General features: G+C 39.8%; 1 protein-coding gene across 2 annotated transcripts in view; it reads right to left on the reverse strand.

Moving 5' to 3' along the window:
- Positions 1 to 19,076, reverse strand: part of TRPC1 (transient receptor potential cation channel subfamily C member 1) — a 71,494-nt gene that overhangs the window by 34,519 nt on the left and 17,899 nt on the right. For both annotated transcript variants that reach the window (XM_075201934.1, XM_075201935.1), the window contains 4 exons: positions 16,420 to 16,615; positions 14,944 to 15,280; positions 2,422 to 2,561; positions 1,451 to 1,594 (listed from right to left, as the gene is read on the reverse strand). In XM_075201934.1, the coding sequence (XP_075058035.1) occupies positions 1,451 to 1,594; positions 2,422 to 2,561; positions 14,944 to 15,280; positions 16,420 to 16,615 (817 nt within the window). The remainder of the gene's footprint in view (positions 1 to 1,450; positions 1,595 to 2,421; positions 2,562 to 14,943; positions 15,281 to 16,419; positions 16,616 to 19,076) is intronic.

The raw sequence follows: 19,076 nt of genomic DNA on the forward strand, positions 1-19,076 counted from the left end.
ATTTCTTAACACACTGTCGGGGACTTGATTTGTCATTCTTAAGGTCAGTCAGCATTTATTAGCAGTCGGCCAAGTGAGTTTCGTGAATTTTTATGCCATCCTACTGTCTGTTGTTTATAGCAGCTCCGTAAATTCGGTGGATGGAGTAGACACCCCACATTCTCCACACCAAACCTTCCAAGTCATATCCTGGCCCCTCCCTCTTCTACTATTCCTCTGAAATCCACACCACCCATATCTTCTATCCGCCTGTAAGTTGCTATCATTTATAGCCCCTTTCTCCCAATTCCTTGACATGACATCTTTGCTGCCTGCAGGCCCGGCGCTCCCATTAGGCAACGTTAGGCAGTTGCCTAGGGCGCCGGGCTCTGGTGGGCACCACAGAATTAAAAGGCAGATAGTTTTATACTGTAAAACTGTGCGGCAACCGCTGGGCATATCTTCCACGGCCGCCGCACAGCAATGGATCACCATCGCCGCAACGGCCTCCCCTCCAACAGCTGATGGGGTGCACCTCCGCCTCCTCCCCTCCCCTCACTGACTGTCGGGCGTGACATCATCATCAGGGCCCGACAGTGTCAGTGAGGGACGGGACCCCGCAGAGGGGAGCAGCGTTATGGAGTTTAAGGGAAGGAAAGACTGGGGGGCGGATTGTTTTTGGGGGGAAGGGGTGGTTTTTTTTGGGGGGGGCGGATTTCAAAATTGTACCTAGGGCGCCGGGGACCCTAGCACGGGCCCTGGCTGCCTGGCTCACATATTTCCTATCCCTTGATCACTCGATCCACCACTGACTCCTCTAGACTGCAAACCATTTACATCTGATTGAATGCTATTGGTTACAGCACATCATTGCTCTTTGTACAATGTTGTTAAATGGCATACACAAGGTCACAAAGACATAAAACTGGGATTTCAATCAACAAATCTGTTTTACTGTTTGTTAGTGCACTGTCAGCAAGCCACTCATTATAGAATCAGAATAAACAATCCTAGCTAAATATATACATGGTCTACACCAGAAAAATATTGTATTTATTACGTTTATACCTTGATCCTCTAAACTACACAATAATTTACTTTTTCTTTTGCAGGCAAGTGAGGTGAAACCAAACATAGTTGGAAAAAAATGCAAATGCTAATCTGTTTGCCTTATGCTGCTGGAATATTAAACATAAACCGACCTCTTTGTAGCACACTAATCTTTTAATTCTAATGATATGAGTAATAATGTAAAATTTGATTTTAAGTTTGTGCTAGCCCTAAAATATAATAAAATCTTACCATAAGATTAACAGGAAGTGATAAATATAATATAATCATACATAAATTGAACCTACACATTTCTAATGGATAAACAATATCAGCCTCTTTACTGCCACCATGTGTTTTTAAAGCTCTGTTGCAACCGATTAACAAATAGCGTAGTACATCATGTCAGTGCAGGATTTACCTGCAACGGGCCCAGGATTGAACTGGTCGTGTACATGAAAAAAAGACGGAGGTAACTGAGTACATTCCCAAAAGCAAAAAGACCTTCTGCCACCAGTGTAGGATGGAAAGCGTCCCAGTCCTTCCTTTCTGCAATAAGGTGAAACTATCAGAAAGATATAAGAAAAAAGTTTATCACATGATGACCTGTTTAAAGTTGCTGAATTCACAACCAAATCAGTGAAATAATAAATAAATCAAAGACTGATTGATGTACTGCTTTACTGGTTTGTATAAACATCCAAAACAACTGTGATCAAAGAAGCATTGTTCATCCTTGTGTCATATTATTTGCAGGACAATACTTTACAGTTTAAACAGAGGAAGACCGGTTTGTAACTTTAGACTTTAGTGTTATGAAGTTTGCGTTTTCTCGAATGAAACTGATTTAAGTAGAATGAGTGAGTGCTTGCTTTTTCAGCATAATTAAACAAACCTGTAATCAGTATGTCTTGTGTATAGACATTTAAAGGGGGCCTACCATCTCCACACAGAAGGGGAGTATGGTCTTGCCTAGCTCTGAAAATCTATCTGGACATCATGGGCTAGATTTACTAAACTGCGGCTTTGAAAAAGTGAAGATGTTGCCTATACCAACCAATCAGATTCTAGCTTTCATTTATTTAGTGCATTCTACAAAATGACAGCTAGAATCTGATTGGTTGCTATAGGCAACATCTCCACTTTTTCAAACCCGCAGTTTAGTAAATATACCCCCATGTCACTTTAAATGATAGAAACTGCCTTTCCTGGCTCTATGACGAAGTTTTGGTATTTTGGCATGATCCCAAAGTAAAGGATTTCTCCAGCCTCTCTAATGACCATAAATAACTCCCACACTGATGTCAATAGCCGTATAAATCCCCAGCAATACCAGTGCTAAAACTGTTTTCTGTAAATATTTTCCGTATAGATAGCACAACGCATATTCACCTTGCTGTGAGCCACTATTTTAAGAGTGAAAGTTGCCAGGTACAAGGAATTCATCACAAAGCTGAGCTGGTTCCGAGATTCCTCCAGAAAATCTTCCAGGCCGTCATACCAGAGACGCTTCACATCTGACCAAACCATCCCTGGAAAAATGTGAGGTTTCAGATGGGAAATGCAAGCAATGTACTTTCTCTGATTATAAACAGCAGCCGATCTATTGTCCAAGATCAAACATTGTATACATTCCTCCCAATCCAGGAGAATCACACACATCCTAACAGTCAATTATAGTGAGTGGAATACTTTGAAGTTTATTGCTCAATAAAGGTCTTGTAATTCTTGTGCAACAAACATAATACAACAATATACATACCTATTCCCTTAAAAGCAGGACTATCTGGCTTAATTTAAAATAATTACAGTTAAATCTGTATTTGTGTGCATAGTTGCTGACATTATTATTATTATTATTATTATTAAAATTGATTTTTAAGGCACCACTGTACAGAAAATCGGGCATACAAAACAAGGACATACAAGATAGACAAAATAAATGCAGACATGAAAAAAAGGGTGTTCATTAGAGAGCTTTCAATCAAGTGTCAAAAGGGTGAGGCAACAGGAGCAACTGTGGCTCAAAGTGGAGATTAGGAAAATTGTGAGGGTAAATTAGTGTGAGTAGAACAGGTGGGAGTAGGGTAAACTCTAATAATACAGAGGTGGGTTATCAGAGAGTATTTAAAGACTTGATTGGACGTAGTAGAGAAAACTTTAAGTAGGTAGCAGCACAGGAGAAGTCTTCTAGGTGGGAGTGAGAGGTGGTTATCCAAGACAAGTAAAGGCACAAGTCAGAGATAGATCTAAGAGCATAAGGGAATGTATTTCAGGATGAGACTTGAGATGTATGAAAGGTTGGTGTTGTTGAGTATTTTGTAGCGAGGGCAAGTTATCTGAATTGGATTCTGGAGAATATAGGGAGCCAATGTAGACATTTGCAGTGTGATTCAGTGAACATGGAGCATCAAATGAAGAAGCATTTAAGATATATTCAATTGTGGCTAGCCTGGTAAAAGGATATCATATAGGAGGTTAAAACTGTAGAATATCACAAAGTGTGGAAGGTGGAGGCAATAGGAATGGGAGAGAGACCGGATGTGAGGAGTACAGCCAGGGCCGTAACTAGGGCTGTGCCATAGGGGCGACCGCCCAGGGCGCAGCGCTGAAGGGGGGCGCAATTTAGGAATATTTTAGGTTAATTTGGTCAAAATTGAGGGCTAGGGGGGCGGCATTTGTCTTTCTTGCCCAGGGCACTAGAATTCTAAGTTACGGCTCTGAGTACAGCAGATGACATCATGAACTGTGACACCAAGGCAGCTTGCTTGGGAGAAACTGTGTTGATGGTGAGAGATTTGAGACAAAGGTGGTGACTCTGGAATGTATTAAGATTATAAGGTCTGTTTTGGACCTGTTGAGCTTTTGGTAGCATTAGAACATCCATGTGGGGATAGCAGAGATACAGTTAGTCACATAATATAGTAGAAAATAGCAAAGGTCAGGGAAGGAGAGATATATTTAGGTGTAATCAGAGGAGTGATGGTGCTTTAGGTCTGAACTTCGAATTTATTAGATTTGGCAATTTTTGAGGCTCCTAAGAAAACGCAAGTCATAGTAATGATGTTTGTTAAAATGTCTTTTTTTAATGACAAATTATATTAGGAGACCTTAAAGATAACAAAATGAATATGTAGACATTACCAATGACTCTTTTAAGTGGAAACCTCCAGCCATATCTCAATAGCTATCACAATTGGTTGGGGACAACAGCAGTGGGGAATACCTAGCCAAAGAGAGCTTCCCAAGGTAGGACGTGAGCTGATCACATGATGCCTACATTTAAACCTGGGACCCTCTTCACCTAGATGCACCATCGCTTGTAGATTACTATTTTTGTTTAAATAGGAAATATAAAAGACTCATTTAATATGTGCTAAATATCATGAATATTTCCACAACCAAGATTTGTTTATGCTTAGAGACTACCACCTCCAACATAATGTGATCACTAGATATGATCATAGCACATAACCCAGTACTATTGTTTGTAATTTAAATATTCCCAGCAAAGAAATGTTATACAACATAAGGATAAGAAACAAAAGGTGAATTTCAGCATACAGAACAAAAAAGATGGTACTGAAATGCTGGGCAAAAAATAAAGAGGGACAACAACCTACATTAACCATCACAGCTGGGAACTTTGTAGTAGTTTGATGGATGCCCAAGAGACAGCAACTTTACAAAACCATCATCATCATCATAGTGGGGGTGTAGCTGATATAAATATCACGATCAGTGGTAGAGACAGAAGACGCAGAAACCATACTATACACTCTGGACAGTTCTAGCTCCATACTACAACAGGGGAAATTGTTTTAGTAATGTGAGCTGTGAATAAATCCCACATGCAAAGTCTTACTCAGAGATGACGGTCTATCCAACAAAATTAAATTTTGTGTGGGTATGTCTCCCTGGATTAAGTTTCTTGTAACTGCATAATACATCACAGAATACAAATATAATATTTATTCTAGAACACCAACTCTCTGAGTTAATGCAGGTCATTTACTAAGCGCAGAATGGCCGTTTCACAGTGCAAAACTTTGGACCTGCTGTGGTGCTCAATTTGTGCGAGTGTGCCTAGATTTCCTTCGGGCTGCTTGGGTTTATGGGTAAAGTGGTCATGACTAAGGAGGATCAGAAGTATGCAGAGGTCATATATACATATACTATACGGTTACTTAAGCTGGGAACACACTACACTGTTTTCGTCCAATAATCGGCTCAAACAGCCGACATACGACCGCTTGTTCAAAAGTCGGGTCACTGTGTGCAGTGACACGATGGTCGAAAGTCTGCCCAAATGGACGATTATCCCCTCATTTGGTTGGTCGTACCGTTTAATATTTTCGTTCCAATCTCGTTTCCGCTGTGTAGTGTGTATAAACTTCCGACCGATCCACAACAGTGAGTACGGAATTACAGTCATTGCTCAACATGGCTGTAAAAAGTCACTAAAGGGACGTCCGCTCTTCCCTTTATCGTTCTAAACAAGGCTAGTGTGTATGCAGTCCATAGACCGAGCAATCGGACCATCGATCGCATGTAAAATTGCTCGGCATGAAAAGTTGGTCGAAATTGCTGTAGTGTGTACCCAGCTTTAGTGGATTGCAATCTGCTCCTGTTTAAGGCAGATAATCTTTTAAGATTTGCTTTAATGACCTGATCCAAGTTGCCTTTTGGTCAGAAATGTTACTTATAATATATATTTTCAGATTCTGTCATAGAAAGTATTGAAAAGAGGCAGAATGGGGGATTTGTTAATATTCTGGAAACAAAGCAGTTAGTGTAAGCAGTGTTGTTAAGTGCCAATGTAACTTTTGGCCAGGCCACCATGGAGCTTAAACCATTAATGACATAGTTAAGATTCTGGCATGTAATGTACTGAGTTCTCAGTTGTGTCACTAGCATCTTTTTTACAGGATCTGAACTGTTACTATTCAGAGACTACTACTCTTGTGGAACTTACTTGTGTATCTCAATGAACAAAACTTAACGAAATCTGAGCCACCCAGAAAGTACAGCCTCTATATCTAATAGATCATAACCTATGTGCATCCTGTCAGGGCCGCCATCAGGGTGGTACAGGGGGTACCCTTGTACCGGGCCCGGGCTCACCAGGGGGCCCGGTGGCACACTCTTACCAGGGGGCCCGCTATCTTCAGCCTGGCTGTCACTGTGACAGCTTTTGGAACGCAAACTTGCATTCCAAATTCCGAACTTCCTGTTGGTGGAACGCATATGCGTTCCACTGCGGGAGTTAAGGCTGAAGGTACAGTCACGGCTCTTCCCGCTGTCCTTCAGTCCCTGAAGTCTCTCTCTCCCTCCCTCTCCACTAAAACTAATTTATATATATATATATATATATATATATATATGTGTGTGTGTGTGTAAAAAGTGATTTTATATATATATCTATAATATAAATGTCTAGTGGCGTGTGTTAGTCTGTCTGTGTGTGTGTGGAAAAATAAAACCAAGCTGCAGCGCTACCTGCTGGGTGGAATTATACACTGACCTACTAAATTCTTAGTGTGTGTGGGAAAAAAAATTCAGAAAGGGCTGAAATTTGGTATACTAAGATGTTTTTAATTTGTTAATTTAATTTGTTAATTGTTAAAAGTGTTTATAAAGATTTAAAAAAAATATATATATATTTCTTGAAGGAGAAGTGACAGTTGGGAGTGGTTGGTGGTTGCCGGGGGTGACAGTGGGGAGTGGTTGGTGGTTGCTGGGGGTGACAGTGGGGAGTGGTTGGTGGTTGCCGGGGGTGACAGAGTGAGAGGAGTGTGATACTCAGGACCGCTGAGAGAGATCCCTGTGTCTGGATAGACATCTGGATAGATGTGGCGATGAAAATGAAGGATGAGGTGATGGAGAAGAATGATGAGGTGGTGACATGTGGACAAAACCACGTTAAAAATGGCCCAAATGCATGACAAGAACCTTTTTAACACCTTAAGTAGCTTGATTTGACCAGAATGCATGAGTATCATGCACGGGTTAACTTGTAATATATATATATATATAACACATATGATCACTTTTTTTTTTTTACAAAATATATATATTTATATATATATATATTAGAGCCTCCCTTAACTTACCTTTCAATTGCCTAAATCTGACCCCCTTCATGGAAGGGAGGACCAGGGAGGGAGCCGGATCGTGACCACAAAAGGTAGGGTTTTTTTTCGTTTTTTTGGGGGGGGATTTTTTTTTCCACTGCCTTGGGTCCCCTTTTCCCCTGGGCCCCTAGGCCCCTGCCTATCATGCCCAGTCGGAAAGATGGCCCTGGTTCATCGGGGGGCACGATTTCTGATGGCAGCCCTGCATCCTGTTTCAAGTCCTGATCTTCTAGTGCAGGCCTGTCCAACCTGCGGCCCTCCAGATGTTGTGAAACTACAAGTCCCAGCATGCCCTTCCAGCTATCAAGAGGTTGTCTACTGGCAAAGCATGCTGGGGCTTGTAGTTTCACAACACCTGGAGGGCCGCAGGTTGGACAGGCCTGTTCTAGTGCCTTGGAATTATTACACAAGCTGGTAACATTAGGTAACAATACCATTCACTACAGCTGATTGTGTTTGTCTCCCTCAGAGCAGTCAAAGCTATTTATCACCGACTGCAACATCTTCCAATCAAAGAAAAATGTGCAGTATACCGCAAAACTGCACCATTTCAAATGGGAGTTGTGATTGTAAAGTTGGAGACTGTTTCACCCAGGCTGATCCTGGATCAGTGTTTTTCTACCTGTACCATTATCATTCATCCATACTCAGATTTTAAGATTTTATCTTAGCAGTACTACTCTGAGATAGGTTAGTGAAGTCAACAAGAAATCAAGAGATCATAGGAGTAGGATAGACAGCAAAAAAAGAATGAGGAAAAGAGTCAGAACAACCAATGGGTCAAACCAGAAAGACAATGAGGCAAATTAAAAAGGGATTAGACAAAGGTTTGCAGATCTCAGTTGATCCTAAATATATTCTGCTTCCCTTGCCTATTCCGAATTTCGCTAAACATTCCTATAAGCTGCTCAGACATATCAAGCCTGAATCATCAAGGAACGTAAATGTTGATACATGCCATATTTTGCGCAAAATTCACATTGCGCATGCCCAGAACCAGAGTATACGCCAGTGAGCATAGCACTGTTCAATTCATCTTCAAGCACAAAGGATGTATTTCATGTACCGTAGACATTCATCACATCCTAATAAATGTATTTTATGGAAGGGAAATGAAAATAAAAACTTTTTTATTTCTCTAATGGCTATATTATTTACAGGTAACATTAACTGAATAATTTTGTTTTCTGTGTGTTCTTTTGTGACTTGATAGTCCACATATGTATTAAACTTATCCTGCAGTGTACTGTCTGTTAGAGCAGAGCGTACCTAGACCCATATTCGTCAACAGATGTATCTTTACATCAGCTCCTAGTTGAATACGGACATGGCACATACATCAAATGCAGCATATAACAAACATCCTGGGGAACTCCTCTGCATCTTTTCACAAAGTATGGGTCCCATGGACATCTTATCAAAATCAATAACTTCTTAATCTCTAAATTCAAGCTTTTATCCCCACCTCTTCTGCAAACCAATGCCCTCATCCTCACCCCCCTTCTGTGTGGTCTACCCAGTGCGAGACAGGGCACCGGCGCCCCCCATCTAAGTGGGTTAGTGGGAGAGGCATTTGACAAGTGGTGTGGCCAACCTAATGTGTTGGTGTGGCTAGCACTTTACTGAAAGAATTGTGTATATATATACACATACACATATACACACACAGTGGTGGGATTCCAATAAATTAACAACCGGCTCTCTGCCCTAATGACCATTTAAAGTATGCAAAAAATATATAGCAATAGGTATTCTAATATTTTATGCACTTAATACTCAAATAAGAACAGCAAAACTGTGTCTGTGTGTTAGGGAATTGTAGACTGTAACTACCTCCCCTCATTCTCTGCTTACACTTTTCCTGTCCCCTAACCCACTTGATCCTCACCTTATAAAACATGTACTAGTAAAACTTACACTGCAATTTCTTGTTTGTATTTATGTTTTGTTATTTACGTTACAGTCTTGTAGCCTGACTGTAGCCTTTATCTGTGCTGTTTGGCATGTTCCCAATAAACAGTATTTAAAAAAAAGATTAAGACAAAAACCAGAGCATACAAGTCACGATGACCAAGTAGAAATCCATTACATACCAAAAGACAAATTTATGGGAAAATTTTAGGAACCCAGACAAGATCATAAGCAAAGAGCACTAAACTGGCTTTAGATATCTTGCTATAAAGGAGACAAGCAATCTGCATTGGAAAAGACTCTAATATCTGCATATTAACACATATATGGAAATTCAAATATCGTTTTATATTGTGTTGCAGAGGGTGCTCCCTAGAATATACTGTTATTATGCCAAAGAAACGAAATCAAACATTTTCTCCAAATCTCAGTCTACAAATCAATTATTCAACATCAGAGGCCATGCATCTTCCTATCTCGCTTTAGAGCACTGAAGTCCTCAAGTCAAAATTCAATTTCAAGTGGCAATAAAACAAAGGTAAAATACCTACAAATGACTGTTTCAAGAGAGCTTTTCTAAACATTTTTTCAAACTACAAGCTGACCTGCCCTCCTGGAGTCACCTGATCATCTCGTGGTTGGGCAGGACCATAGCCATAAAAATAAATGTCATTCTTAAATGACCATAACGCTTCCAGTCCCTCCTGGTAATTGTCCCCCTGTGCCTGCTAAATAAAGTCCAAAAAGTCCTCACTCGTTTTATCTGGAATAAAGGACTTATAAAACTATCTGTCAATATTCTCAAGAAACCTATATCTAGAGGTATAGACATAAAGTTATTTTATTTGTCGAAGCATTTCATCCTGGTTGGACATTGAATCGGACTTTCCTTACCGTAAATGCACAAAAAACATAGAATTCTCATCTCAGAATTACTCTCAATGCTAAAGTTCTCTGTAAAAATGTAGGACTTATATTCTAAGTCTGGGTATCACCTCTTCTATCTCTCCCATAACCCCTAACTGGAGCAGCCCTGATTTTCCTTAGCTTGGTCTAAGAGCAGAATCAAGTAAATCTCAAGTTCCCCATCATTTTCTGTAAACAAGGACAATGGGTGTCCCTTGATGATATCCAGCAAAAGCCCTCCTCCTGCATACTAAGCTCATATTTCCAAATCAGGTATTCTTTGAATTCACTACTTCCAGCTATGTCTCTATGAGCCCTCTCCCTCTCTGGGCATATTTGTAGACATCCTCCCATGTCCAAAGACACTGTATCCTCCTAGATTTTACCTTACTCAAACAGAACTTTCACAAAGCAAAATGGGAGAGGGATCTTGCCCACCCTTCAGATGAGGGGGACATGAGATTGAGAGTAAAAGCCCCTTTTCAACCAGGATTAAAGAAATGTGCACAAGGTGTATTATAGATGGTATTACACCCCGATGAGACTTAGTAGGATGTACTCCACCACCTAACCTGATTGTTGGAGAAACTGCAACCTTAGGTGTACCCAGGCCCACATTTTGTGACTTCTTAAAAAACTATTTGAGGCCCAGTGGCAAGGGACCCATGAATATTCCTATTGTGTTATAGCCCAGAATTAATTGAGAACAGGTCCAAGCCCTCCACCACTACTTCCTGATCCACCATTCTGGCCCATGTGCAAAGGAATGCTCCGTACTCCATCTGCTTCCCTCCTGCAAGTAGAACTTTGCCCCCTGTATGCCAATCACTGTTAGGCACCCCCCTCTTTCTGTACATGATAGGTAGAGTAATCAGACATCTTACTTTCATGATGAGTCCTAGTACAGCAAGGATGTATTCATACAATTGCAAATAGATGCAGATTGGTACAAAGATGTATAAGCATCTGAGAAAGCCATATTATTTGTGGCTAGTATGGGGCAGATGCAAATAGTGGAAAATGATGATGAGCAAGCGAACTGCTTGTGATAGGCTGTTTACGACTTCTCCACTTACGCGGATTTTTTTCGTTACTCGGGCATATATTATGCTATTGTATACATGATTAAGTAAACCTGTTTTATTTTCCGTAGACGAGTTTATGAGTTGTTTCTGCTGTATTAGGTTTTGTGTATTAAGTTTTAACAGTTTTATTGATACCTACTAGAATTTGTTGCAAATAAGATAAATGGTTGAAAACTCTAGCGCAATTGGGATGTAAGTCTATGTGAAGTATGCCGGCATAAACCAGGATCATATGCTATTATTGTCGACCAGAACGCTTCTTAAGATAGTTGCCACTCTGCAAACGGTCACAATTGCAGCATTTTTATTGAACACAAATTACACCTGCAATTTGAGGCACAATTGGCACAATTGTATCCGAATCTGCATCAGCTACACTACAGGTTTTACACCGAACTATCGTGCCAATCACACGATATAAGACTGTTAGGTCTGATATTACATTAGTGTGTATGCTCCCACAATAATGTGTAAATGTACCAATACACATCGTATCGTTTGATTTGATTTTACAATCTGACTGAAAATCACTCTCAACGATGGAACAATGTTGGGCAAATTCTGTAGTGTGTATGCACTCACGACCAGCAGTGTAGGCAGATTTGTATGGAGTTTACAGAGTCACAATCTTTTCAGCAGATGGTTATGACAGATGAGGAGCACAGATCTGAAGGTAAATCGCGTTGGTGTGTACGCACAAATTGGCATGCTCATCAGGACTTTCAATCGTTGATAAAATCGTTACAGATATCTAATTGGGAGTATTTTTTTGTAGTGTGTACCCAGCTTCAAGAGAACAAATTACCACAAACTTATATCAAGGGTATTAAAACCTAATTTTTATTAATTTAATAGCTTGACATCAAATAATACTAGATATTCCATGGCGAAATATAAAAAATGGACAGTGTGATTAGTTATTTTGTTAGTTATAAATAGTGAATAGAAGTTAAAAAACATTATGTTATAGGTATATAGTATCAATCATAGCAGTAGCCACAAAATTCTGAATAAATCTATCCTCACAATTACAGAGTTTGCAGCATAAGAATCCTTGTCTGGAGAGATGTATGTGTATGTGAATAGATAGATAGATAGATAGATAGATAGATAGATAGATAGATAGATAGATAGATAGATAGATCTTTATAGTAAAAGCAACACATGCTGGACTCTACAGGATGTTTGGGTATGACACCGGCTGTGCTCCGTACATCTGGTGTCTCAGGATAAATATAATTATTTTGTGGTACATTCACCCATTACAAAGTACATAAGCCAAGAGGAACATCAAGACATATTATCATATCCGTGGTAAGAAAACCCTATAAAGTGAATATACTCTGAAAAGAGCCACTAAACAACCTAATTCTAGCTGGCTGGATGTTACCATAATCATAATCATAAATGTATCATTTATAGCAGGCAAAGCATCAGAATATGAAGATCAGTACATGAGCAGAAAGATTCTTTTCTTTCACGTTTGTGAGCTGTGTAACTGCTACGTTAGTACACAGATTCTTGTAAACTTGTTGGTTTGGTTCCAGGTCTGGCCGCAGTTCAGCAAACAGTTGAGATCATTTAGAAGAAGTTGGGATACAGGAGAAAGGTGATGCAGTACTTGGCAGAGGACAGGGTCGGCTATGTAGGTGGCTGACCACGTCAAATCACTTATTTGCTCTGAATGGTCAAGCAGGCAATATAATAAACAAAACACGCTAGTCATAGGAATGAGTCCCTGAGCATATGTACCAAATTCCAGATTAGAGAAAAACATAAAAGGAAAATGAATAATAAAGTAATAAATTGGACAAATCATATAAGCAGGATCTCCTTTTCTATTTATTAAACTGTATGTCATTCTCTTCGTATAACATTTCAGCCATTTATATTGTACAGTACTGGTGAATATGTGATTACTTACTAAATAATTACACAGGTCAACACTCATTTTATTGCCAATCATAATATAGTGATTTTGGGGTAACTTTGTGGTGCTGATTCCAAATATGACATCGGTTTTGCTAGATTTGGCTGTAATTTTTGAGATAATTGGTACTCCATGAAAAAAATAAAATTGCAAAAAATGTTCAGACAAAGCCTCCTTACAAATTGCATAAAAATTGTCTCAAATCATAAAAAAGTAAACACATGATATACATAATGGCATCTTATTCGGTATAATAACAGATTAACATAGTAAGCTGATTCAGATAATTACAATTAATGCATAGTACAAATCTTTTATGTGGGTTATCAGGACAGTCACAATGGAGGCTCCTGCAATAGTCTGCCATCATGTGTGTGTCCCATCTGCCTTGATACCTTTCCTGTATAACTTGATAAAACCTCTTCCCTTGTTCCTCACTAAAATAACCAAGATTATCCAAAACAATCTGTGTAAGTGACTTTGGAGAGTACCTTTATGCTCATATTAGTACCCAAATTTACAATCTACAAATGTGTTTGAAGCAATTGCCATCTTTGTCCAAGGCCTTAACAAATTGTTTCATTAGTGCCAGCTTGACATGGATTGGTAGGAGAACGATTTTTTCCATGTCAACCAATGGCTTAATGATATTTCCCGCACCTACAATCATGTTTTCTCTTGAAGGCCATGTCACTTTTCCCCAATGATCTTGCTTTGTCCTACTATCCCACAAGCAGATGAAACAAGGGTAATATACACTTTGCTGACCAGGCAAGAAGTTTACCATCTTTAGATCAACACACATAGACAACTGGTGTTCATGACAGCAGAGCTTCTGCAAGACTATTTTGAATTTTTATATTTTCTTTAAGTTTTGTTGAGTGAGCAATTGAAAGAGATGCACATAGGTCTATAAAAAGTCACCAAACTCCTGGATGATATTCCATCCCCATTTAAAAAAGAAGGCCAGGGTTGTTATTGCAGTATACAAGTGTAAAGCGCTACAGAATTTGCTGGCGCTGTATAAATAAATGATGATGATGATGATACAAGTGAACACATAGAATATTCACGTGCCTCACTTCTAAAATGTTCTGGTAGATTCCCATATGCTCACGTTCTGTCTAAGTTCTCTATTAATTGAGGGCATCCATTATCTCAAGAATTAGAGCAAGTTTGAAAAAAATATTTTCATTTTTTAATTCAGCAAACACAAAATACCCTAAATTCGTTGAACTATCCTTAGCTACTAAAAAAAAATATTTTTTTTGCTGGGCTGTTTTATCAATAATAATTTGCACTGGGTGTTTCTTATGTTTAGAGAGAGAGAGAGATTAGGGTCTCTAGGCAAAAACACAATCACTAAAGTCTGTTAACCTCACAATTCTTCTTTTGTTTGTGTACTAATAATTTACTGAGTATTATCTAACTTATATAGAGATCAGAAGAACATTGTCATATTCAAATAAAATCCTGTTAGGCAAGTCTTTATTTTGAGTCTCTTTTGCTCTAGGACAATGGGCTGCACATAAAATAAATTCTCTTTTGGAACCTTCACATTTGGTTTCCATAGTAATTTTTCTTTACTTAACAAAGGATAACACCAGCTGCTTTATATATGTTATATAACCAGAGAATGACCAATATACATGTTTTCTGATATCACCAGAGTATCCAAAATAACATTAATATCACATGACCAACATCAAACTCAGAGCATTGTTTGAGGCTAGGGCAATACATTAGCCATAGGATCACCAAACACTAGTTCTATTAGTCCGTAACAGAGAAAACAAAGAAGGGTATGAGTAAATATACCACATTATAAATTAATTTAGTTCCTTGGTTATGGTCCAGTGGTTGCACAGCTCCATGTCAAACTACAAATATCATCATCACATAGACCTACAGCAATATATAGGCAAGGCATGCGTAGCAAATAACTTACCTATGAGCCATATAATGAGCAGATAGTCTATCCTCTCCAAGGCTGGTCCCATTGTGTTCTTCTTATCCTCATTGTAGACCAAGGAATATAGGTTGAGAAGCAGCAGGAATGTAAAATAAGATGCCCCATGTATGATGAATTTCATGAAAGGGGTGTGGATGATCCGTCCAACTGGTGACTTGGGGGCTAGTAGATAACACAGGGAGAGTATGGGCCAACAAATTCCCACAGTGAGGACAATCAATATTTTCTTGCACGTGTGTTTCCGTCTGTAACTCGCCATTTGTCCAAACCAGACTGTGTTGAGGAACTGTTGGCAATTGGATTGAGACACAAACTAAAAATGCAGAGAAATATATTGTAAATAAACTGGAAACATCAGCTGAAAAATATTGTTACACTGTATTATATAAATACAATTAACAGTTTACTTTATTTGAGAAATTAGAAGAAACCTCAACCTTCTGGGCTACTATTAAAAATTACACAAAGTGAAGGACATCTATGGCATTCACTTCTTTGCCTAAAACATTTCAAGTTCATTTCATCACTCCAGGGAGGTTGTGTGACCTTATGTATCTTATGCGTCTAACCTATTATAGGTTTTCATGCAAATTTGGTTCCTGTGATACATGCCCTATTGGTTGACCCGGATTGAAGACTATGCCTATGTTCCTAACTTCCTGCTTTTTCTTCTTTGTACACTCCCTACTGTTCATACAACCTCTGCATATCCAGAGGCTTAACTAAAGGGGAAAAGTGTTTAGTATTGGTGAAGCACTTCTAGAGATTCCCCCAACATGTGATTACTACTAAACACCGTTTACTGTTCATATAAACCTTTTATTATACTTTATGTATATTTTTAGATCTAGATAAAGTTGGCTTTAGATTAAGTAGGCTGCATATAGCCAATTAATCCTTGGCACTCTGTGATCCTGTACAGTCCCAGCCTATGAATAAGATATCAGATTATTCTGAATTCCTTGCCAAATGGCACCAATATGAACATGAAGACTTCTCACCTACGGTAATGTCCCTAAATGTATAAATAGTTAGTTATTAGTGCTTTAACAGTTTATCCGCCATAGCAAAGTGAGCAATCATTGAACACTGACATTTGGTGACCTAGGCACATCCTTGTTGTGCAGCTATTCTTAATCATCACATGTATTTAACCTCCCAAGGTTACCAGTTTGTACATTCAGAGGGGCCTTGAGAAGGCTGATCTCAAACCAATCCTCATAATACCCTCTGCTTTGCAGATTTTTGCTAAGGCCCCAGTGATGCCACTCCAGCCTCCTTGGCCTCCAACAGGGGCATCACTGCATATATGCTATACCCTCTTCTCAGAAGAGGCCTCTGCTCTTCTTTTTTGGCCCCTCTTACCTCCAGATCTCATAGACCTTACAGAGATTATTCTACATGAGGTGTTTGAATATTTTCTCAGTGTGGCTTTTACTCAGATATGCCCACCTCCTTTTGGTTGTACTTGATTGCCAGCTTCAAACGGCTCAAATTCATCCGCTCCTCTAGCAGTCCTCTCTTGTCCACTGGTTCATCACTGGACTGATGGTTTAAAATCACCTCAAGTTCCCGGGAGTTCCTTGCCTGAGCCAACAAGTCCTTTGCAAATGTCTTGCACTTCTGAGCAAGCTCCTCGTAATCATTCCTGGAAGGTTCAATGATTTGTATTAAAAGGCGTCTTGCTTATCTACAATTAGGCAATGTCTGTATTGCTAAAGCACCTAAGACAATATACAGACATCATAGGTTTTAAGATATAATTCCCAATGAAACCAATTGTAGATTGCTAGATAAATACTACAAAAAACACCAAAAATCCAAATAGGATTGTTACAACCCAAAATGTTAAAATTAATATCACAATATCTCAGCATATTTTTCAAATATACCATATGTCTTTCATATACAGAACTTCCACTTGTAATCCTCATGCAATTTGTCAGTCTGTGCGCACTCATTTAATCCATACTTGCCAACTCTCCTGGAATGTCCGGGAGACTCCCGCATTTTACGAGAGTCTCCCGGGCTCCCGAGAGAGTGTGACAATATCCCGGATCTGCCCACTTCACTAGGAAGTGCCCACTTCCTAGCGAAGTGGGCAGAATTAGCTCCCAAATGCCGCGATTCTCTGGGAATCGCGGCATTTGGCCCTGCCCCCGCTGTCAAATGACGCGTTTGCGTCATGACGTCACCTGGGGGGGGCGGGTCCAAAACGACGCGCATTTTGGAGCCCCGCCCCCGTCATGCCCACCTCTCCCAGAAACCAACTTTGTCAAGTTGGTAAGTATGATTTAATCAGTTAATTAATATTAGTCAGGAAAATTTGATTCATATTAATATTAAGTATATGTATAAAGCAACATAAAAATTGTGTTCATTTTGTTTCAATTTGTCAATATTATATTATTTGGTAAACTGAAGTCATTGTGCAATGACATGTGAGTAAATATCTTAACCCTTAACTGTGTTCATTAATCAGGCCAGGTGTAGAAACAGCGCCGATCTGAGTACATCATTTTTTGCAGTTCATACACCAATCAGCCACAACATTAAAACAAGTGAAAAAGAGGATTTTTACTCACCGTAAAATCAATTTCTCTTACTACACTGGGGGACACTGCGTAACATTGGGGTATAGTAGGTGGGACTGGAGTTAGGCACTTATAAACTTGTTTGTTTCCCTGACTCCTCCCCCCCATGCCCCTCCTCTGTAGCTGACTTCAGTGTTGTATAACCAAGCCAGGAAGAAAGAAAGAAGCAATTTAGAAAGCAACACCAAAGACAGCACTACTTTCAGAGCAAGGGAGGGCGCGCAGTGTCCCCCAGTGTAGTAAGAGAAATTGATTTTACGGTGAGTAAAAATCCTCTTTTCTCTATCCTACCACTGGGGGACACTGCGTTACATTGGGTAGCTACCAAAGCTGTGTCCAAGGGCGGGAATGCTCTGCGCAATGTTTTGTGTTCAAAACCCTGCATTTGTGAATGCAAAGGCATGCAACAAAGAAACTAATATGCAGCAGGAACAGACGCTGCCACTCTGTACAACTGCGCCATTGAATGACGCTGTTGTGACGTACGAAAAGCAGAAACCCTCCTGGAAAGTGCACTGTAAAAGTCACTGGAACCTGCAGAGGGGCACAGACAGAATGTTGGTCGTGATGCAATGGCAAGAGACCACCTAGACCCTGCCCCACCTCCTACGCTCTTTAGCGCTAAAGAGACTAAAAGGTCATTAAATTCCTGAACAGGAACTGTGCGTACAAAAGCACAAACTATCTCCCGTCGGAGAAACGTTACACAAAAAGAAGAGGCACAAGAATGATAAACTGCAATCCCTGTGTCAGTGGAATGCCGGCACTAATCGTCATAACCAATAATGTCTTGTACAACGCGCCACTAAGTTTCTAGTAAAGAAAATGAGGAAGAGCCATACACACTCTCGCCCCAGATGTGACATTCAAGGTAGCAGCCTGCATTGAGCTAACAACTCAATCCACGTAATGATATCCAAAGGATCACCATATACACTGATACAACAGCTTAAGCCACTCAGCGATATCTAAGGGAGCACTGATACAGTGCTTAAATCAATCAGAGATAAACAAGGGAGCACTCATTACATGAGCTAAACGGCTTAACTAACTCAGCGATATCTGAGAGAGCACTCATATAGAGAGCTAACAACGTAAGCCCGACATATATACCAGGAAGCACTCATACCATGAGCCAACAGCTTAACTAATTCAGAGAGTCACTGGAGGCCAAAGCAAGCCCCCTGATGACGAGATCTAGACTCCCTGGAAATTTACAACTAACCAAAGGTGGGCTGATCATATAGAAACCGCTTAAGCAAAACAACCTTCCGCTGAGCTAGACAGAGAGCCACGGAAGCTGCACGCTGATAGAAGAAGGACGTAGACCCAATAGAAGCCAGCTGGTAAAGAAAACTCTTTTAAAGAATCCTGAGTGGGACGTGTGAAATTCTAGGAATTTACACCAATCGAATATAGTTTCTAGCCCAAAGAAAACAGCTGAGGAAGAATCTCTACGGCTGAATTGAAGGTAGCAACCATCTCCCTGCAAGGATTCTCTAGCCGAAAAGGATA

Source organism: Mixophyes fleayi, chromosome 3 (assembly GCF_038048845.1).
Source record: "Mixophyes fleayi isolate aMixFle1 chromosome 3, aMixFle1.hap1, whole genome shotgun sequence".
In the NCBI taxonomy this organism is placed as follows: domain Eukaryota; kingdom Metazoa; phylum Chordata; class Amphibia; order Anura; family Limnodynastidae; genus Mixophyes; species Mixophyes fleayi.